The sequence below is a fragment of the Rhamphochromis longiceps genome, linkage group LG12 (genome assembly GCF_057381845.1).
Source record: "Rhamphochromis longiceps isolate RC_006_pf linkage group LG12, R_longiceps_female_GT1.1, whole genome shotgun sequence".
NCBI lineage: Eukaryota > Metazoa > Chordata > Actinopteri > Cichliformes > Cichlidae > Rhamphochromis > Rhamphochromis longiceps.
Genome location: NC_140568.1, coordinates 43,549,553 through 43,568,924, shown reverse-complemented (window position 1 = coordinate 43,568,924; position 19,372 = coordinate 43,549,553). Strand labels below are relative to the sequence as shown.

The 19,372-nt window shown below is 39.4% G+C and overlaps 1 protein-coding gene across 1 annotated transcript in view; it reads left to right on the top strand.

Moving 5' to 3' along the window:
* Positions 1 to 531: 531 nt before the first annotated feature.
* mapk1 (mitogen-activated protein kinase 1) overlaps positions 532 to 19,372 on the top strand; it is a 39,297-nt gene continuing 20,456 nt past the window's right edge. The window contains exon 1 of the mRNA XM_085426475.1: positions 532 to 929. Coding sequence (XP_085282601.1) covers positions 784 to 929 — 146 coding nt within the window. The 5' untranslated portion in view covers positions 532 to 783. The remainder of the gene's footprint in view (positions 930 to 19,372) is intronic.

The following is a 19,372-nucleotide window of genomic DNA, read 5'->3' as shown; positions in this document are numbered from 1 at the left end:
AGATAGAATTTTATTTTGAATATGCAAATATAACTGAAATAACAAGAGAAAAACAAAAAACAAAACTTAACAAACATCAAGTTTTCATGTATATATCTATGTCTTCAGAATGTGTGTGCTCGAAAAGGAGTAGGATGCAGTTTAGTAAGATGAAGTTTACACTTCATGCATTTAAAGTAACTACTTTCATCGGGAAAGTGTTACTTTGGGGTGTTTTTTCATGTTTTAAAAGAACATGTAATCTTGTTCTGCAGCTGCTAACAGGTAGATCAAAGCCAACATCAGAGTAGAGGTAAATAATAATAATAAAATAATATAATATAGTATATATAATATTACAATTGCATTTATAGCCCACTTGATAAAGTTCCAAGAGCCCAGTTTCTTTTTTTAGTATTTGTAATGTTTCAAATGACGTAAATGTTATCTGAAGTCCTCTCCGTTACAGCCTTTCTGTGGCAGAATAAAAATAAAGCTTTTTTTCTTTTAAAGTAAAATAAATAAATAAAGACCGGAGTCACGTGACCGCCTCCGTTGATGTCTTGCAGCAGCATCCTCTGCTGCGCGCTCCTGCCTGCGACAGCACAGCCGCGGTGTGGTCGCTCTGAACGCACGTTAACGGAAAGGAAAAAAAACACTCCACACGTCGGGAAGGCCTCCGCCACACTCTACACCCTGTTGCAGTCACAGCGGCGTCGGATATAAGCACAGACACGCACGTTTTTCTGATCCTAGTCTCTCTTTTTTTACATTTAAAAGCCCTTTTAAAAGACAGTCCTCGTAATGGCGACAGCTGCGGTGTCTGCCCCAACTGGCAGCGGCCCCAGCCCCGGGCCGGGAACGGAGCTGGTCCGCGGGCAGGCCTTCGACGTCGGGCCTCGGTACAGCAACCTCTCCTACATCGGCGAAGGCGCCTACGGGATGGTGTGGTAAGTTGTAGCCGAAGTGTCTCGGGCTGACACTTTTTGATTTTAGCCCGACGTAAACGGCGGCTAACCCGCATCTTTTCCGTTTCTAACTGTCATGTTTCGTCTGGCTAGCAAGGAACAGCGAGAAGCCGATGTTGCTTAAAGGAAGACGGCAGTTAAATCCCGGCCGGTGGTCGCTGACTTCATGGCATTATACTAGCCTGGAAGTGCATTTTATGTGGCTACTTTTAGCTGTTATCAATGCTGAACAGGGTGGACGATATCTGAGGTATCGATCGCTTCAGGCGGACAGAGGCGTTTCCAGGATTTCTTTTAAAGTGGGGTCCGCATAGGGGGCCCGCGGGGAATCGGAACATTTGATCAGAAATAAATGCAGAGTAGAAAAAGTCACTGGGTGTGATTTTTCAGGCTCGTGTGAAGCTCTGTGCACATGGAAAGTGATCGTGCTTAAAGGTTTAAGGCTGTTTTTACTAAATAGCTGTTTCGCAAAGAGATGGAAAAAAACTGTTTAGATTCTTCACTCGGCTAAAGATCGTTATCCTGTTTAACTAAACAGATGCTGGAAACATGTTTTATATTCTTAAAGTTCCTAAAGTAAAAGGAAACTCATACATTACAATGTCACATCAAGAATATGGATTCATTGTTGTGTTTATCAGTTTAATATTGCAGCCATTAGCGACTTAATTGTTTGTACTTTATGTGTACTAACACAGTGTCATTTACTGTTATAATTGTGGAGAAACCGAGGCTTTAAAATAACTGGATTGAATAACAATTAGACTCAATCAAAAATGCTAATTCCATTTATTCCAGTGGACAGAAATACAAAAGTGTCTGCTTTAAAACAACCCTCAAGTCACTAAAACGACCCATCAGTGTCAGTTATGCCTCCCATCTTTATTTTAATATTTATATTTATGTTTGTCACCGGTTTTCCTATAGCTATAGCAGATATTCTAAAAATGCATAGTTTGTTTTTGCAAACCCTCATTAACTATACTAACTTTGTGTGTTAGCTCTCTGCCTGAGGCTTCTGCAGCAGTGCTACTCTGGGTCTGTTAGCCATGGTTCACTGCACAATGTAGTGATTAGAAGTGGAAAATTACAATAAACTCAAACCTTGAATGTAAAAAAAAAAAAAAAGGACTCCACTTAAAGGTACCTGGAGTCATGTACTCATGATGCTCTGAGAGCATAACTATTGATTTCTTAATATGAGTAATGTCACCTTAGTGTTTCAGCTGTAAACAGGTTTTTAATTTCTTTCCATTCAAAAGTAGTTGAGTAGAAGCAGAGAGTAGCGTGGCGTCGAAAAAATAATGTAACAGAAAATAAGAATGTCTCTTCAGTTTCTGTAACATGCTGCGTGTAGTCATTCAGTGACATGTGCAGTAATTTAATCAACTCTAGTTTCTATATGTGTCTTCATGTCTTCAGGTTTATTTCTGCCACATTTACTTAAACATTTACAGAAATGCAGTTTTAATCTACTACATTCTAGGTGCTAATAATGTAATTTGCACCCCACATGATTTATCTTGAAGCCTTGGGTTCTTAATATTTTAAAGATTGTAATATAAACCCAATAACAGCTTTCATGTATACATGAAAGCACCCAGACACATTTAAATAATCTCCAGCTGCATTATTAAAGTGATCATCAATGATTATGATTTGATATTAATTCTGCATTTGCTTTGTTAATGTTGCTTTGAAATGTAAAGTTTGTTTTGGTGCTGTGTTAGTACTCTCAGGCTGCTTAAGTGAGACTTTCACTTAAGTAAAGAGTCTAAATACATGCGTTGCAAAAACACTGGGTAAAAAAATATGTTCAGTCTCATGTGCAGCACCACATTCCCTGTAATATCATCTTAATTATTGCACGGGGCTTCACATGAGCCTGAAAGTCATACCTAATGTTTTCTAGGCCAGTTTTCTCAATCAAATATTCAGATTTCCTGTGCCACCTCATTTAAAGCATCCTGGAAATACCGCTAGTGTGTGGGCTTTATAGTGAGCTGACATTACCTCATTAAATTTTTCTTTCTTTCTTTTTCTTTTTTCTTTTTGTTCCTACATGAGGTTAGTCCTCTGTTTAAGTTGCTTGGTGTTGCATAAAATGCCTGGAAAATGTATTGTGGGAGTATCTCAAGGGGTTTTCCTTGTAGCTGATGGCAGATTACAAGCAGTATATGAAGGAATGTGAAGGAAAGATAGACCACAGAAGCATTATTTTCTATCCACTTTCTACCTAATGGTATGCGATCAGTAGTGCAGTAGAGTGTAAACTCAAATTATTCACCATTTTATTTGTGGTTTCTCTTAGTAGTGTACATTCCCACACAGGAATGGCAATCAAAGGTAACTTAGTTTTGTCCACATTTCTTGGTGTATTAAATCAAACCCTACCCTCTACTTTGAAAAACACTTCTTGCATGTGTTTCTTTAGCCTGAGGAGCTGCTTCTGACCTTAAATGTGCACACTGTACTGCATTACATAATATATTGTCCTTGTGTCAAACAGCAGCAGTGTAGTTCTTTTGTCTTCTGTAGTTAGAGAGAGGAGCAGGCTTTTCTGAGAACAGGCTTTGACACACAGTCTGCCCACGGTGTAGATGCACAGCAGGTTGTTTTAGCACCTTTTCGTCTGCAAACTGGAAAACCCACCGAAAGCACACAGCTACAGTTGTACGAGCAAAGAAATGACTCGTAGCTCAAGTCAAGCCGAATTGAAGTACATTTTTCCATGTGAGGATGTTCACTTGTAAAGAGGCCTCTGTGCTTTTACAGTAATGCTTCAAAGTACGTGTTGCAGTCTGCAAAGATAGCATTATTGCAGAGCTGAGCTCACATTAAAATTACTTTCAGAAGTTCACCTGCTTGGACAACTTTAGAAACACTATTGCATGAAAATATTACCGCTGATATCCAGCTAGCTTTTATTTGTATGTTTGCAACACTTCAGTTTTAACCACACACTGTGGTCAGGAGAGCTAACACAACTGAAAACCAATGATGATGCTTTGTCTTGCTCACCGCTTCAGCAGTTTCTTTATGTTAATTGTAACACGTGTTTGCAAGGTTTTACTGCAGTTTACAGCAACCTAATGTTCTACATGGATACATCACAGAAATGGAGGTAACGGCCGCAAGGACACAATTATACACTGTATCTTCAACTAGGCCGCAAACATCAAGTTGTGAGAGGTGCTCAAGCAGCTGAAAGAACGCCACAGCATGTGTCAGCAAAGTGATGTCACTTTTGCTATGTGCTGTCGTTCACAAAGGTGACAAAGTTTTTTTTGTGTTTTTTTTTTTTTTTTTTTTTTTTTAAACCAATGTTTTAGTGAGATAGTATAGAAGCTCAGGGTAAACGGAGGGAGATGTTCCCACAGTTTGGAAAGATGAGACTTTGTGGAAAAACCTTCTTTGCTTCCGGTTTTGACAACTTCTCCTTCTACATCACAGCTGCCTGAGTGGCATACTGTTTTTTTTTTTGTTGTTGTTTTTTGAAGAATACTGCAATGGCTACTTGCGCTACAATGGCGAGTACTCATCAATGTGGTTGTGTGACGATTATACTGGTGGCACATGAAGAGACCAATGCATCGAGTGTACTGGTGCCTTAATAGTTCAGTGGTGAGCCTATGGGCAACTTTGCAGACCATCGTCCGCATGTTGTAGCTGTTTTACCAGGGGGAAGTGTTGCAAGCAGCCAGGCTGTGGGCTATTCTTGCATAAGCAAGAGTAGCCCACAGTTGCAGAGGACCCTGAACTTATAACGTTGCAAAGAGCTGAGGTGAAGCAAGAACATTTAATGTTTGGAACAGGGATCCAGCCCAGTTTTGAACAATTTAGCATTTTACTTATGCACAACATCATTCATGGCGACCTTCATGCTGTCTTTATGGAAAGCGAGGACTGCACACAAGCATGTTTGCATAGGTTGCAAACACCTCTGTGTAATCAAACCTATGCAAACTGACAACCAGTGTGCCATAAATTCACCATAATGTCTCTCACACTGAGCTGTTGTTTATTATTTTGATTACAAATACCAGCGCAATAAATAAATATTATTGGATTTATTTATTTGCCACATTGATTTCACACAGTTTGTAAAGCAGCATACCTTAACCCTGTTGTTGTCTTAAATATGAAGGAATGACTTCCAGTCTCTTCCCCACAGTAAGGACTAGAGCTTGGTCGTTTAACAGTGTTAGTGGATCGGTTCTTGGTATCAGCGTGGCTTAGGGTACGCTATCTATAGTGTGTCGGTTTGACACTGACAAAAGTTAAATGCAGTGCATCCCTGTCCATCTTATTACATGCTATCTTGTTTTATGAACTGTTGTGCTAACTATTGCGCTAATTGATGAACTGTGTTAAATGGAGGATTACTACCAAACAGAGCAGTTATGCTTTTTGAGATCTCTATCACTGTAACGTAATTTCCAGGAAGGCGGATTTAGGTAGAACTGTAAAATGTACATATCAGTGCTCTAGGCGTCGTCTTGGCAAGCAGTTTATGTTAATTTCCTACAAGTGATGACTTGCTTAAAGTTTTGCTTCTAAGATTTGGATCTCATCACTGTGGCCTTTCCACACCTTCCCTGTCCATCACACTGCCAACTGGGTGAAAGGTTTGAACTTTTCTTTAATGAACTTTGTTTCCGTCACCGAAATGTGGCCTCTGTCAGTGTGGTCTCTGCAGGTGCCACTTCCAGTAACCATCAAAGTTCATATTTTCCTCCAGAATTGGGTTCTTATTGATGTTAATGATGATGATGATGATCTTCTGTCTGTCTGGAGCTTTGTCATCAGTATTTAATGGCTGTAGCTGTAATAGTATTCTTTTAAGGGCCTTTTCAGAGAAAGCATGTTGTGACCAGTTTCAGGAATGTTTCAGTCCATTTGATGAATGATGATGAATCTGGGCAAGTTTGAACAAAACCTTTCAGGTCGAAAGCGAAACTCGAGGGATTTTTGCTTCGTTCAAAACTCTAATTTCTTTTGTTAGGGTTTTGGTTTTTTTTTTGTTTTTTTTAATTTCCAGTGATAGAAAAATCTCTTGGCTGATCAAAAAAATCACAGGTTTTAAAATGTATGGCCATTAGGTGTTATTTTAAATGTTTTACAATAGAACTTGTGCATTATTTGTTTTTCTTAAAAATATTAAATAGATGTAACAATTCTAATCTTGTCGCAGATTTTCCTACAGAGAAAAATTAATGTGCAAAGCTTTTCACTTCATAATTTATACTTTTAGGAATTTCGAATGCTCTTTTATTTTCTTCTGACTCAAATTTTTAAATTCTACCCTTGGACCCAGTCAACCTTAAGCACTGTGTGGAGAGTAAAGGTACAGTGGTATACGTTGCAAAGACGTTTTAATGTCAGTCATCTTGCTACTCTGTGGAGTTCCCCAAGGTTCTCTTTTGGGGACAGTTCTCTGCCCACTTCCCATCTGATCTATTGCTTTTTTAAAGTTAGAGCATGTCCTTCCACTTCTATGCTGATGATTCCCAAATCTACCTGCCCCTCACGCAAAATAAAGTGCTTGTTAAAAAGTTAGAAAGTCTTAGTGACATCAAAACTTTGATGACCATTTTAATGAGAGTAAAACCAAGGACATGATTCTTGGAGCTATTTGTTGTATTTGTTCATAATTGGACTGGATCCTTATCTATTATAAATAATCCTGTAAATCCTGAAAATTGACTTAAAATCGGGTAAAGAGATTAAATCCACTGTAAAATCAATAAACTCTTTCCAGTTTATGCTTATTTCTATGGCCAAGTCCTTCTTATTTTGAGAGAGTTACATCTGCTTTTATTGCAACTTGACTTGACTATTGTTACACCCCGTTGGATTGGATCATGCTTCCCTTTTGGATCTTTAATTGGTCCAAAATGACGCTGCTCGCTTATATACGATAAAGCATGTCCCATGTTCTGGCCTCTCTTCACTGTCCTCCTGTGCTTTTTAGGATATTATTGCATGTTTTTTTTTAAATCCCTTAATGGATTGTCACCACCAACAACTGCACATCTCTTAACACCTTACGTCCCGTCAGCATCACTGAGAACGGCTGACCAGTTATCCCCCATATCCTGAAGATTACACTGAAGAACGGGAGGGTCATGTCATAGCTTCTAAACTGTGAGTTGCCTCTCCATATTAGGCTGACCTTGCAATTTTTTAAGTACACTTCAAAACTTATTCTTTGTCCCACAATGACATTGGCAGGTATTTGGACAGCTGAGCTGTGTCATCTTGGTTTTCAGTGTGTCTGAACGCTCTGCTGGAGACACACTCAGCTATACCCATATGGAAAAGATATATATAAATCTTATAAAGTTTGTATCTGTCTTGTGTGAAACTTGTATGAAAAGCATATAAGTGTGAAAACAGATATAAGATCCCTTGAAAAATTATATAATGAAACTTGTATGTTTTGGATACTTACTAAAACAATGTATGAAAGTAATGCGAAAGTGGCCACTTTCATGAGTAAATCATGTAAGCCTTATATGATTTACTCATGAAAGTGGCCACTTTCATGAGTAATCACCTATAAGTTTTTACTATTTCTTTTCTGTATGGGTAGTCCAGACACTCTTGCTACTTCTAGAGGTGGTTTTTATTGTTCCGGACTGTACCGACCGCTTCCCGTAGCTTTATTAGCCATATGTTTCAGGGTGCGTTGAGCTTCAGATTTCAGCACTAGCACTGGCCCAAACTGTGCACACTAAGTGTCAGAGGATCTAATGACTTTGTAATAGCAACAACAATAGAGAAACGGATACATGTATGGTGTAAGCACCTGATGTTGTCACCATTAACATCTTTTTGCTTTGCTCCTTGTATTTGCGCTCTTGTCACAGTAAAGCAGACTGTATGGGCCTGAAGGAGTGACACAGATGCCGTCCCATGATGGCTTCTTCAGTTTCGCTTATATTCACAAATCGGTGATCCTTTCGCAGTCCTTACTCAGGTTCAGGTTGAAGCCCAGTTGTTTCACTGACTCTGGTAGCGTTACTGTATTTTTGGCTGTGTGTGCTTCCGAGTCAGAGGCGGTTGGAGCGAGTGCTGTGCGAGCCTCAGCCTCCTTGCACTCCTCTTTCTGCGTTCTTTTTGAGACCTGTGGTTTTCAGCCAGTTGGGCATGTAGCTTTGATGTGCAGCAGCCAGCGAAAGTGTTGCAGGGTGTACTTCAGACATCCCTCAGTTTGCATCTGAAATATTTTTAAATACCATCAGTCAGTTCTTTGTCAGGCTGCGCTGCTGTATGGTGGTGTTGGGCTGCAGTCAGCTGGCCTTTATGAGTCAGTAAAGCAGGATGCACTGTTCTGTTGTTGCATTTTCTATAGAGATTAAACATGAGTAAAAGCCACAGATGCACAGTGATACACTGATTGCTTGTGTGATTTCTTTTTTTTTTTTTTTAAAGATTATGAAGAACTATGTTTCTACAGCTCTACTGGGTTTAACTCCTTTGGATTATTTAAACCAAATTCACATTGAGCATTTAACTGTCACCATCTTGCTGTTTTGAAACCAGACATGACAAGCTACAGGTTGATCTGACTAGTTTGTTATTGACAGTTATATACCAAATCGGTATACACGTTATTTCTCCTTTTTGACTTTAATAATGATCGTGCTTCATGTTTTATTCACTGTTACCCAAAATGAGTGACTGAGCCCATAAAGTAATCAGAAAAGTGTTTACGGAGGTTCTATAAGATCAGATATCGCTGATGTAAGCTTCTGCTTAAAGAGCGTATTTTTGGACCAAGAATCCCACTTCTCTTTCTGGTCGCCCACTGTACAGCAGGATATTCGTTTTCTGTGAATTCTCATTAAATGCACATTTTGTTTATTTTTCTACAAAAACCCTGAAACATGATGCAGATTCTTTGTAACCTAAGTTGGTAGGCTGCATGAAGACATTTGCTTACCAGTCGACTGTGAGGTATGTCTGTGTCATTTTCAGAGCAGGCCTATTTTTGCTTTCAACAACCTCTTGTTGGTGCCTGTTGAGGCTGGAAAGCCCTGACATGAGCAGATGTACAACCACAGATTGGTGGTACACTGAGCCTCTTAACACTGTATGCTTACACAATCACAAGATACTGTATCACCCTCTGTGATAATATTCAGAAGCTGCCATGGCAAACTCTGCCTTTTTCAACCCGCCCACATGAGCAGTTAGATCATGGGGGAATGCTGCTGAAGTGGCTCGTGTTTATAAAAAGTTTTACATCTGAAAAGATGGGTGATAGTTGGTCAGATTCCACTTTTTTTTGTTCATATCACACTGGAACAAGGAAAACGGCAGGAGGGGATAAGTCGTATGCTTTTATATTAGCTAGTATGCAGTGGGGATCGCTTAGTGAAGCCTGTTTTAGGAAAGAGACTCTGTTTAATGGCCACCAGAGGATTACTCCTGTGGCTGCAAAAAGACTTGTAGTCCTACAGAAGGCTGCAGAAAAACAGCAGCCAGACACCATGTCTATAAATGGATTCTGGTTAAATACATGGGTTCATTCACTCATTTCAGGTCATATTGAATAAAATATTAAAGTCCATTTTGTAAATTTTGATCACTCTAAGTGTCAGATTATTCAGAATATGCTGAAAATGCTCAACTCAAGGCTTCAGAACTGGACTTGACTAACCAGTGGGTGACGTCACGGTGTCGGCGTTTATCTTTTATACGGTTTGTGGTAAAAACAAAGCAGCACACTGAAACTGCTCCAGTGCTATTCGAAAAGAGCTTTTTTTGTGTTGATGGCTATATAAACAAATAAAGGGAAGAAATTAAATAAATTAACCACATTAAAGCGCACTTGCGCAGACATGTATAATAGAAAAGAAAGACATGAACATGACTCCAGATTCGGATTATAGTTAATTACAACGAAATAAAAACGTAAAGTTAATTGTGAAGAAAATAGTTCTTTAGTTTGTCACACAAAAAGCATCAGAATGCTTTGGGATAATATTTGGTTTATTAAACTGACAAATACATGGAACTAAATTTTTCGCACTCACCAAACAGGTGGTCCGATGCTTGGCTGCTCCAGTCTGCATGCCAAATATCATCGGGCAAGATAGTAACCCAAGGTTGCTCTGCGATCCATCCGGTGTGTGCAAATGTTAGATAGAAAACACATACATGCATGGAAAAACATGAAAAATGTGGTTAGCACAACAAGTGTATTCAAATCATAATTCTGATTGTAAAAGCTGCCAGACAGGATTTATAAAAAAAAAAAAAAAAAAAAAAAGAGCTCCTGTGTGAATGTGTGAATGAGGTAAGTTGTATAAAGTGTTTTGAGTGCCCAGTTAGAGTAGAAAAGCCCTATATAAGAACCCGCTGGACTAATAAGCACCTCTGATATCTGGCATCTCATAATGTGAACCTGGCTATCATTTGAGCTTTGGTATTGTGTAGAAATACAAAGTTGTGTTATCACAGCAAACTCTTTGGTATCACTGACATCCAGCATGGGAAACACTTGTTGCTTGTAAACATTTCATCCTAAATTTATTTGTCATTCTTGTCCTCTGGTGATTCTGACTCCGTCTCGAGTCCTTGACCTGCCTGATTCTTAGCCACCGCCGATGCTCTGCTTCGTCCTCTCGAAATGCCACTGTGGTGCCCATCTCCATGGCAACTCCTCTGCTTCTGACATCAGTACCACCACTCCACAGCCAATGAGAGAGGGGGGGAGAGAATGAGAGCCTTGATACTCTGAAATCCTGTTGTGCAATTCAGAAGGAGATGTAATTTGGGTAATTTGGGTGGCTGCGCCTGCCAAGACGAGCATGACGACTTCTGGTTCAGAAGGGCTGTAAAACATTCAGGCGCTGCTCTGCTGCGTTGATGTTAATATCTGTGTTGATCATCAGGACTTAGAGGTGCATGTTGTTGCTGCTTTTACTGTTGCATCCGCATTTCTCAGAAACCACAGTGCTGAGCTTACATTAGGACTTGTAACCTAATGAGAAAAAGGCAGATATCGAGTTCATGCACAGTGAAATATGCAGAATTAGCTTTGATTCTATCACCTGCCCTCATTTTTATGTCAAGGTATGCTTACGAAAGTTCAACTTGCCTTAAAATACACACACACACACACACACACACACACACACACACACACACACACACACACACACCAGTGTTATAATGAATACTTTTTTTTTCTTTTTTTTTCTTTTTTTTTGGGCTTGACAAGCAAAGTTTTGCTGAAGGAAGAATGTTTATCACAATGAACAGTGGAAGATTCTTTTTTTTTTTTTTTTCTCAAGAAAAGTTGCATGTTTTCATTCAGAGATTTTAAAACACGCCTGTCTTTGAATTACCTTAGGTTAGCACCCTTTCGGCTGAATAGTCTAAATTATCTGCATGAATTACAAATCACAAGTGTGCTTCAATAAACAAACAAAATGTAATTGCCCTAAAATAAACACTTGTGACAAACTAAGATATATTTTTTGTTAATCGTTCCGTATATGAAGTGACATAAAGAACTAGAAATCCATGAAAATGACTCTGCTAAGCCCCAGAAATATTTAATTTAAAAGCACAAAATTGCAACATTTTAAAAGCTACGGTCAGAGTATTTGCTGTTTTTAGGACTTCATTATAGTCTTCACTCCCACAGTGGAAAAATACCTTTTTACAATTTTCAGTGTGACATCTTACTTTGGTTCATTTATCAGTTTTTAAACCAAAAGACTGAGTTTTCTAACCAATAAGTCACAGTAAAGTCCAGATTCTCTGAAAGAAGTCTAAAGGATTCCAACTTTCTAATTACAGTTCATCATTATGAAATCTAAATGCGCTTTAAATAACTATGAAGCCACTGACAAAATCCTTGTGTTGGTCAGGTTGAGTTCTGAATTCTAGAGACTGCCGATGCTTTCATTTGCACAATTTGTTGTCTATGAAAAATGTCTCCCTTGAGCTCTTGTATTACCGTATTTCCCGGACTACAAAGCGCACCTGAATATTAGCCGCACAAGCTAAAATCAGGGGAAAATCCTGTTTTGTACATACATTAGCCGCACCTGACCAAAAGCCGCAGGTGTTTCAATATTGACTTATCATATGTAAGAGAATATGCACAAAGCGAATTGTCAGGAAAGAGATGGCTGTTTGGAGACACACCACTTTTATTAATATTTTGAAAATCAAGTTATGGGTACATATTTGCACATGTGCTGTGCTTCATAAATGAGTAACAAATGTAGTACATAACAGTAACCTACAGCACACCAGAAAAATAGATTCAGACTACCTTTTAGGCTCAGGTGCAGAGACACGGCTTTAACAAGAAGAAAAGTCAGTCATTCACCACCATCTTCCTGCGCGCTAAAACCACCAAAGTCCTCTTCTCCAGTGTCGGAAACGAACAGGCTCAGGATGGCTTCGTCATCCACTCTCAGCTTCTTTCCTTCGTTGTCACTTTCAAAACCAAAGAAATCCTCATTGTCAGTGTCGGAGTCGAACACCCTCTGAAGGGCCGTGGCGGTGTCCTCCTCTTCATCATGCAGCAGTCCAGCCCTTCGAAATCCGTTGGTGATCGTGGATGTTTGCACACTTTTCCACGCTGTCAGATTCCACTGGTAGAGTTGAGCACAACTTGCTTTTCGCAAGTTTATCGCCGCTCATCATCCACGACTCCAGCTGAACGCATAGCGCTACTTTGAAGTTTGTTTTTCGCGCTACTTGTACGGCACTATGTTGCCTGGCGGATGGACATGTGACCAACATACCACTCTTGAACCCCGATCCTTCCGCCAGGCAACGTAGTGCCGTACAACAGCGGAACAAACAAAACAAATCGTCTTACGATATCACAAAAATCATGGACAATCTATAGAAAAGCCGCACCTGACTAAAAGCCGCAGGGTTCAAAGCTTGTGCAAAAAGTAGCGGCTTATAGCCCGACAATTACGGTAATTGGTTTCCCTCATTCAGAGATGCGAGAGAGTGCTTCATTTAAATGAAAGACTTTGAATTGATGCAAAAAAAAAAAAAAAAACCAGCATCTGAATCTGAGGTTCAAGTGTTTGGTCAAAGCCTTGGAACTGGAAGGTATGCTGTGGCTAAATAGGAGAGAAGCAGCAGGCCTATGGTCAGAAATTAAAACATGAGTGCTATCTGTAGGAGAGTTCCTATATTAAGCATTTATATCAGTGGTTCTTAGCAGATGCCTAAAAATGGGCTGCAGGGAAAAGTTTCAGTGAGTCACATGTGTACAGTTTTTTGTTTTGCTGTTGTGCTTTTCTCTGACTTGACCTCTGTAAATTACTTGATGCATGCTCAATCATCCAGGTGAGTAAATCCCCAAAAGTTGATTCTGTTCATCTGGAAGTAGCGTTTTCAGCGGGAGAAATGTTTTGTGACTCATCCAGGTGACTTCTTCAGTCTCAGCTGACTGCAGGTTTCCCCAATCTTATAAACAGTACATTTGCATAATGACTGAAACCAGCCCACTGAAGGAACAATGGACTGGGTGGGCTGGGAGGTCAGTTCCTTAATCTTAATTATGGAAGTTTTCATGACCATTGATCAACACCCACTGATCAAAGCTACTTTATCAAAGATCACCATTCACAGAGAGTTGGGGAACGGCTGCAATCACAGCATTGTAAGATGGTGACAGATGTACCCTTAGGCCCCCTCCTCGATTCAGAGACGGTCTTTCCCTTTTCACGTAAATGGCCTCCTTGACTCCGCCCTCAAACCAGCGTTCCTCCCTGTCCAGGATGTTACATCCTCATCCTTGAAAGAGTGTCCACTGGCCTGTAGGTGTAAATAGTCTGCAGAGTCCTGGCCTGACGAGGTAGCTCTTCTGTGCTGTGACATCCACTTCGGCAGAGGTTGTTTGGTTTGGTATCACCCTCTTCCTGTAGCCACTTCCTGGGTCTCGTTTCAGAGGCTCGTAAGTATTTTCGTCACTGAACGACAAAATTTTCTTATGATAGTCTTTCTGGTTTAGCAAAACTGTGCATCTACCTTTGTATGCCGGAAAGATGATAATGTTGTGGTCAGTACTAACTAGCACCATTGTTCCTTCAGTGGGCTTGTTTCAGTCATTATGCAAATGTACTGTTTATAAGGTTGGAAACCAGCAATCAGCTGAGACTGAAGAAGTCACTTGGATGAGTGATGAAACTGAAAACACTACGTCCTGATGAACAGAATAAATTTTGGGGACCTCTGTAAACACCTTCCTAATGGGTTTATAAGCTCAGTCACCCATAGCAGGTCATACTGAATAAAACAGAGAGTCACTTTCGGTCATTCTAAATGCCAGAAAGTTTTTTTTTGTTTTTTAAATTTGTTCGACATGCTTTAGAAAAATCGGGTTGTGACTCGATGACTCAAAAGAATGACAGCTGTAACTGATGGTAACAGGTGGAGATGCACATTAAGACTGATGGCGAGATTCTGTGCATTCAGGTTTTGCTTCATTTGCCTGATATTAGTCTGCTTTATGCTTTTAGGTTAAATAAACTATATAAATTTATTTAGATGTCATGTTAGCAGCTGTGATCAGAGAGTGAAATATAAAAACCTAGAAAGAAGTCAAGAGTACGTGTGTGTACGTATAAAGTATACTTATTTGTTTGTTTTAAATGTATTTTTTAAATACATTTGGTTGTATAATCCACTTCATATGTGAAGAAATGAAAGCAATGAAATGACTTACAGTATCAGTAAAAACAGATGTTCCTGGCATCTAATTTACCAGTTATTGTACTGGTAAAAGAAAATAATCGACTAGTTTTATAGTAAGAAAAATTAGAAAATAAAACTGAAATAACATAGAACTGAATGAAATGCCTCAGTCCATAGGTTGGCTTACTGACACCAGTATTGTGCCTTCCTAATAGCTGGCAGCTAACTAATAATAACTGGCGTTATTTTATTTATTTATTTAAATGCAAAAATTTGTGTTGGTTTCAGCTTCAGCTGTTGGGTTTTGGTCTGCTGGACTCGTAAACATTTTATACTCAAAAGGATGGGGACAACAAGCAGCAAATTTAAATGTTACAGTAACGTTTAAGCCTATAATGGTTAAAATATTAAGGCTATCATAACGGCACACCTAAATATAGAGCTGGGGTTATGAATGACTCCATACAGTCTCTTGGAGTTATATATGTCTCATTTTCAGTCTGAAATGACACTGGAAAGTTAATGATTTATTCCACGTAAATGGATTCATTATTTTTTTTATGATAGTAGCAGAGGTGGCTTTTATTATAGGAGTGGCTTCTCCCCTATGTAAGAATAGACTCCACCAGTCACTAATGCAAAGCCTGTGACGAAACCCTGCAGGCCACACTGAGGCTGTACAAATAGATTAGAAAACTGCGATGCATACTGTGTGAGGAAATGGCTTTGAGGAAGAAACTTTTCTCTGCTCATGCTCTTCAAAGTTTCTTTATCATGTTTGTGCTAAATAGTCTGAATTGCTGCAATAAGGTTACCTGCTAATTATTACTTATAAATGCGAACAGTGAGTGAAATGATATTGTTGAGCTCCACGCACTATAGCGCTTTACCTCTGAAAACAAACTATAGGTATGTTTCAATGTGGGCATTTTGCTGACGTCAGGGAAACAAATGGCTTATTGTGCAGAGCTGAATATTTCATACACCCATGTAAGCTTGATTGAAAAGCACCTGCAGACACAAACACCATGCTGGCATGTTTTTATAAATGGGTTATTGTGGTTAGTGTACACAGAAACAGGAAAGACTTTTTTGTTTTGTTTTTTTAACTTTTTTTCTTTCTTTTTTTTTTAGTAAGCATGCAAATGCAGTTAAATCTATGATCGTTCCCAATGATAAATGCTGGAGGGTATAAATCTCAATGAACTTGAATTAAGCTTTTGCAGCCAATGGTCAGTGTCGCCCGGTTATCTGCTGAAGCTTCTCAGAGAGCAGCTCAAAAAGATTAAACTTAACTGATCTCTGTGCAGAAATAAATCAATGTTACAGGATGAAATTAACAAAAATAAGATTGCAGATTACGTGTTCTGTAGGCCGGACAATATACCAGTGGTTTCTGGTAGCAGTGCAGTCGTGTTAAGGAGAACAGTTTTCATAGTTGTTGCAGATGCACATGTCAATTTATTTCACTGTAGGTTAATTTTGATATTATTGTTAGGAACTCATTTAAGCAGTTTAAACAGGGGAAACCAATGACGTGTTTAAATTTATGTGTGGCTTATTCAACTGCTATGGTCCAATCACTTTTCTTTTTTTCTTTTTGTAAAGTTATTTTTCTCTTGGTTCTGACTAACATTTGTCTATTCAGGAAAAATTCCATGAGTAATCTGCGATGTGACTGATAAGCAGTTATGACTTGCTGTCGGTCTGAATCAGTAACTGCAGGCCACAGCAGTAAATTGTAAATGGCAGAGACGCTCGAGTCCTACTGTACCACCTCTTAATGCAGCAAACCCCCTCACAGCAGCACTGAGTGTGGTGTGAAGCCCAACCCCACAGCTATGGTACTCACGCTGCCTTTTTAAACCTGTGACTGTGATGTCAGTCCACATTCTCACCATGGGTCGCCCTTTAAGCACAGTGAACTTTGCCCCCCCCCCTTTTTTTTTTCCTTCCACTCTAACCATGAATATTGTCATGGTTACAGTCCTATTGCATAACTGAGAAAAGCCTTGTATTCTTGTCTCCATGGAAATGGAGGCACCCCACCCCCCCTACCCCCACAAAGCTTCTTCCTGAGCAGTGAGCATGCTCAGAAAACACTAAGTGCACAGAGGAAATAGGAAAAACAAGATTTCACTACAGAGCAACTTCATTAAAATAATGATTGCACAAGCTGTGTTAAATTTAGCTTGTAAAAATATTATTGCATAATCATACCTAGGCCTTTTTTCCCCAAATTCAGGAAAGTACACAATGTGGATCGAAAATTGGTCCTATTTGATTCACCTTTTTTCCTAATTGTAGGCCCGTATAACTCAAAGTAAAGGAGAATTTAAGGATTTAATACAACTTTTATGCTCTGTTTAAAAACACTGATTGGTTGACTTTACAGCTGATTCTTAATAAATGCAGTTACATGTAGGGCTGGGCCATATTATACCGTTCATGGTAATACCGGTACAATGTTAGGCAATGATAAGAAAATGAAATATCGCAATAGAATATGGGTAAAACGCGCATGTGCAGTGCCTTTGTTTTCATACGCACATGGCTGAAAAGCATGGCGGCAACGGAGAATGAGAAGGGAGAAAGCGGATCATTGAGTGAAACGGATGAATGAGAATTGGTTTGTAAAAATGGTGCCACTTCAGTGATGTGGAACTGGTTTGGTGTTTGTCCGTCAGATACACAACAAAGCACTTTTTTTTTTTTTTTTTTTTTTTGTAGAACATGCAAGCGGGCCTCGTTATTGACTATGTGCACGAGACAATGCTAACTTCCTGGTTTGAGACCGGATGTGGGGTTGTATATTTCCGGTAGCTTTACTTTGCGGTCAATCGCTACTGCGAAGATATACTCCAAAATCATGTCCAAAACTCGAAAACGGAAAGATTGCGTTAAGTTACAAAGAGCAGAACGTGGGAACACTCACCGCTGCTGTGTCATAAAAAATCTAATGATCAAGCGTTTAGATCGATCAGTTGTTTACATCACTCAACACAAGCAGAACTGCATTACTGCAGCAGAAGACACATCGTCCACATTCAGAAGCACATCTCTGTATAATGACTGGTCTTATGAATTAAACAGGCAAATGTTCAGCATTCAAACTACAGGTGAAGAATAGTCAAACCAGATGTTTCCCCCGTTATGTCGATATCAGCTAGTCCAGTACACACCTACACAGCATATTAACAAACCGTGAAAAAAGCCACACAAAAAATGAATGATTGCTGGTAATGGTTTCTATACATTAGTATTTACGAAGGGTATGTTGTGACTTACCTTCAGAATTACAGCGGTCCCTCGCTATAACGCGGTTCACCTTTCACCTCGCTGTTTCAGATTTTTTAGTGCAAGTTTGCATGCTTTTTTTACGTCACATTGTGTCCTGCGTCCTGATCGCTGCAGACGATCTCCTCCGTGACGCCTCTCCTGTACAGTACAGAATCGCTGCATTGATTGTTAACAGTGTGACTCTGAAGTGTCCCCCAAACGTTTTGCATCGTCAAAAATAAATTTGGCTACTTGATTTCACCTCTCGCTGGTTATTTTTAGAACATAACACCCGCGATAAACGAGGGACAGCTGAGAAATATAACATTTGAATCCCTTTTCTCTTTTGCTCTGAGGCGCGGGGGAAAAATATCGACAAGTCAATGAACATCATTTACAGATATATTGGGTAAATGCCCAAGACATCTATAGAAATGTAAATCGCCACTTGATTCATTTGCTTAACTTGTTTTGGACCGTAAACCAGGCGCGAATAGGACACCGGAAACAAAGCTCCCCACAGGAGTTTCCGCACCGGAAGTAGCATATGCTAACGTGCACATAGTCAATTGCAGTATTTGTCGGACTAAGGTGCTCGTAAATCTGGGAGTAATCTGGGTCCTAAACTCCGTCACCTACAGGTCCCAAAGTCAAACGAACACTGCAGCATCACTGAGAGTAAAACTCTGTCTAAATTCTTTCATCTTTAATAAAACGATCAGCATTGCTGCTTTACCAGGTGTAACTATGAAGTTTAGCATCCAGGCATCCATGAAAACAGAATTTATTACTTTTAACGGAGGTAGAAGTTAGCAGGAAGTTAGCGGAAGTTAGCTCGCTAGTTTCGCTAGTTACCTCAGCATGATATAGCATGTTCTGACTGAGAGATTTCTGAAAAAATTCAAATGTACAGCTCTGCTATCACTTCCAACATAAATGAAGTTAGAAAACTAAACAGCAGTGATGTTTGTAAAGTTACTGAAGTTGGGCTAGCTGGTATATAATGATGTGCTACGTGATCGCTAGCGACACAGCTATGTTAGCATAACATAAACAGTGAAGCTGGAGGATGAACGCCAACACTTTTCCACTTATAAAAGTTAACGTGAAGGTTCCTCATGGTTAGAGACAAATACAGTCGCATGGCAGGATGCTGTAAACGGACCAAACTTCAGTCAGAAGAACAACTGAGATAATCCATCCACAATACGAGGTTAGTGATTAATATACTGCAACAACATGGGAATAGAGCAGCTGTGATAGAATACAGCATTAATGAATCAATGGTACAGAAGTGGAGGAAGCAAGAAGAATGAGTTGAGTAAAGTTTGATTTATCTGACTGCTTTGTTTCGCTTAATGTGCCTTATAATCCCATGCACCTTTATTGTCCAAAAAATACGTATTTGACTTTTTTATTTGGCACACTGCAGTTTAATGTTGCAAAGCACCTCTTTT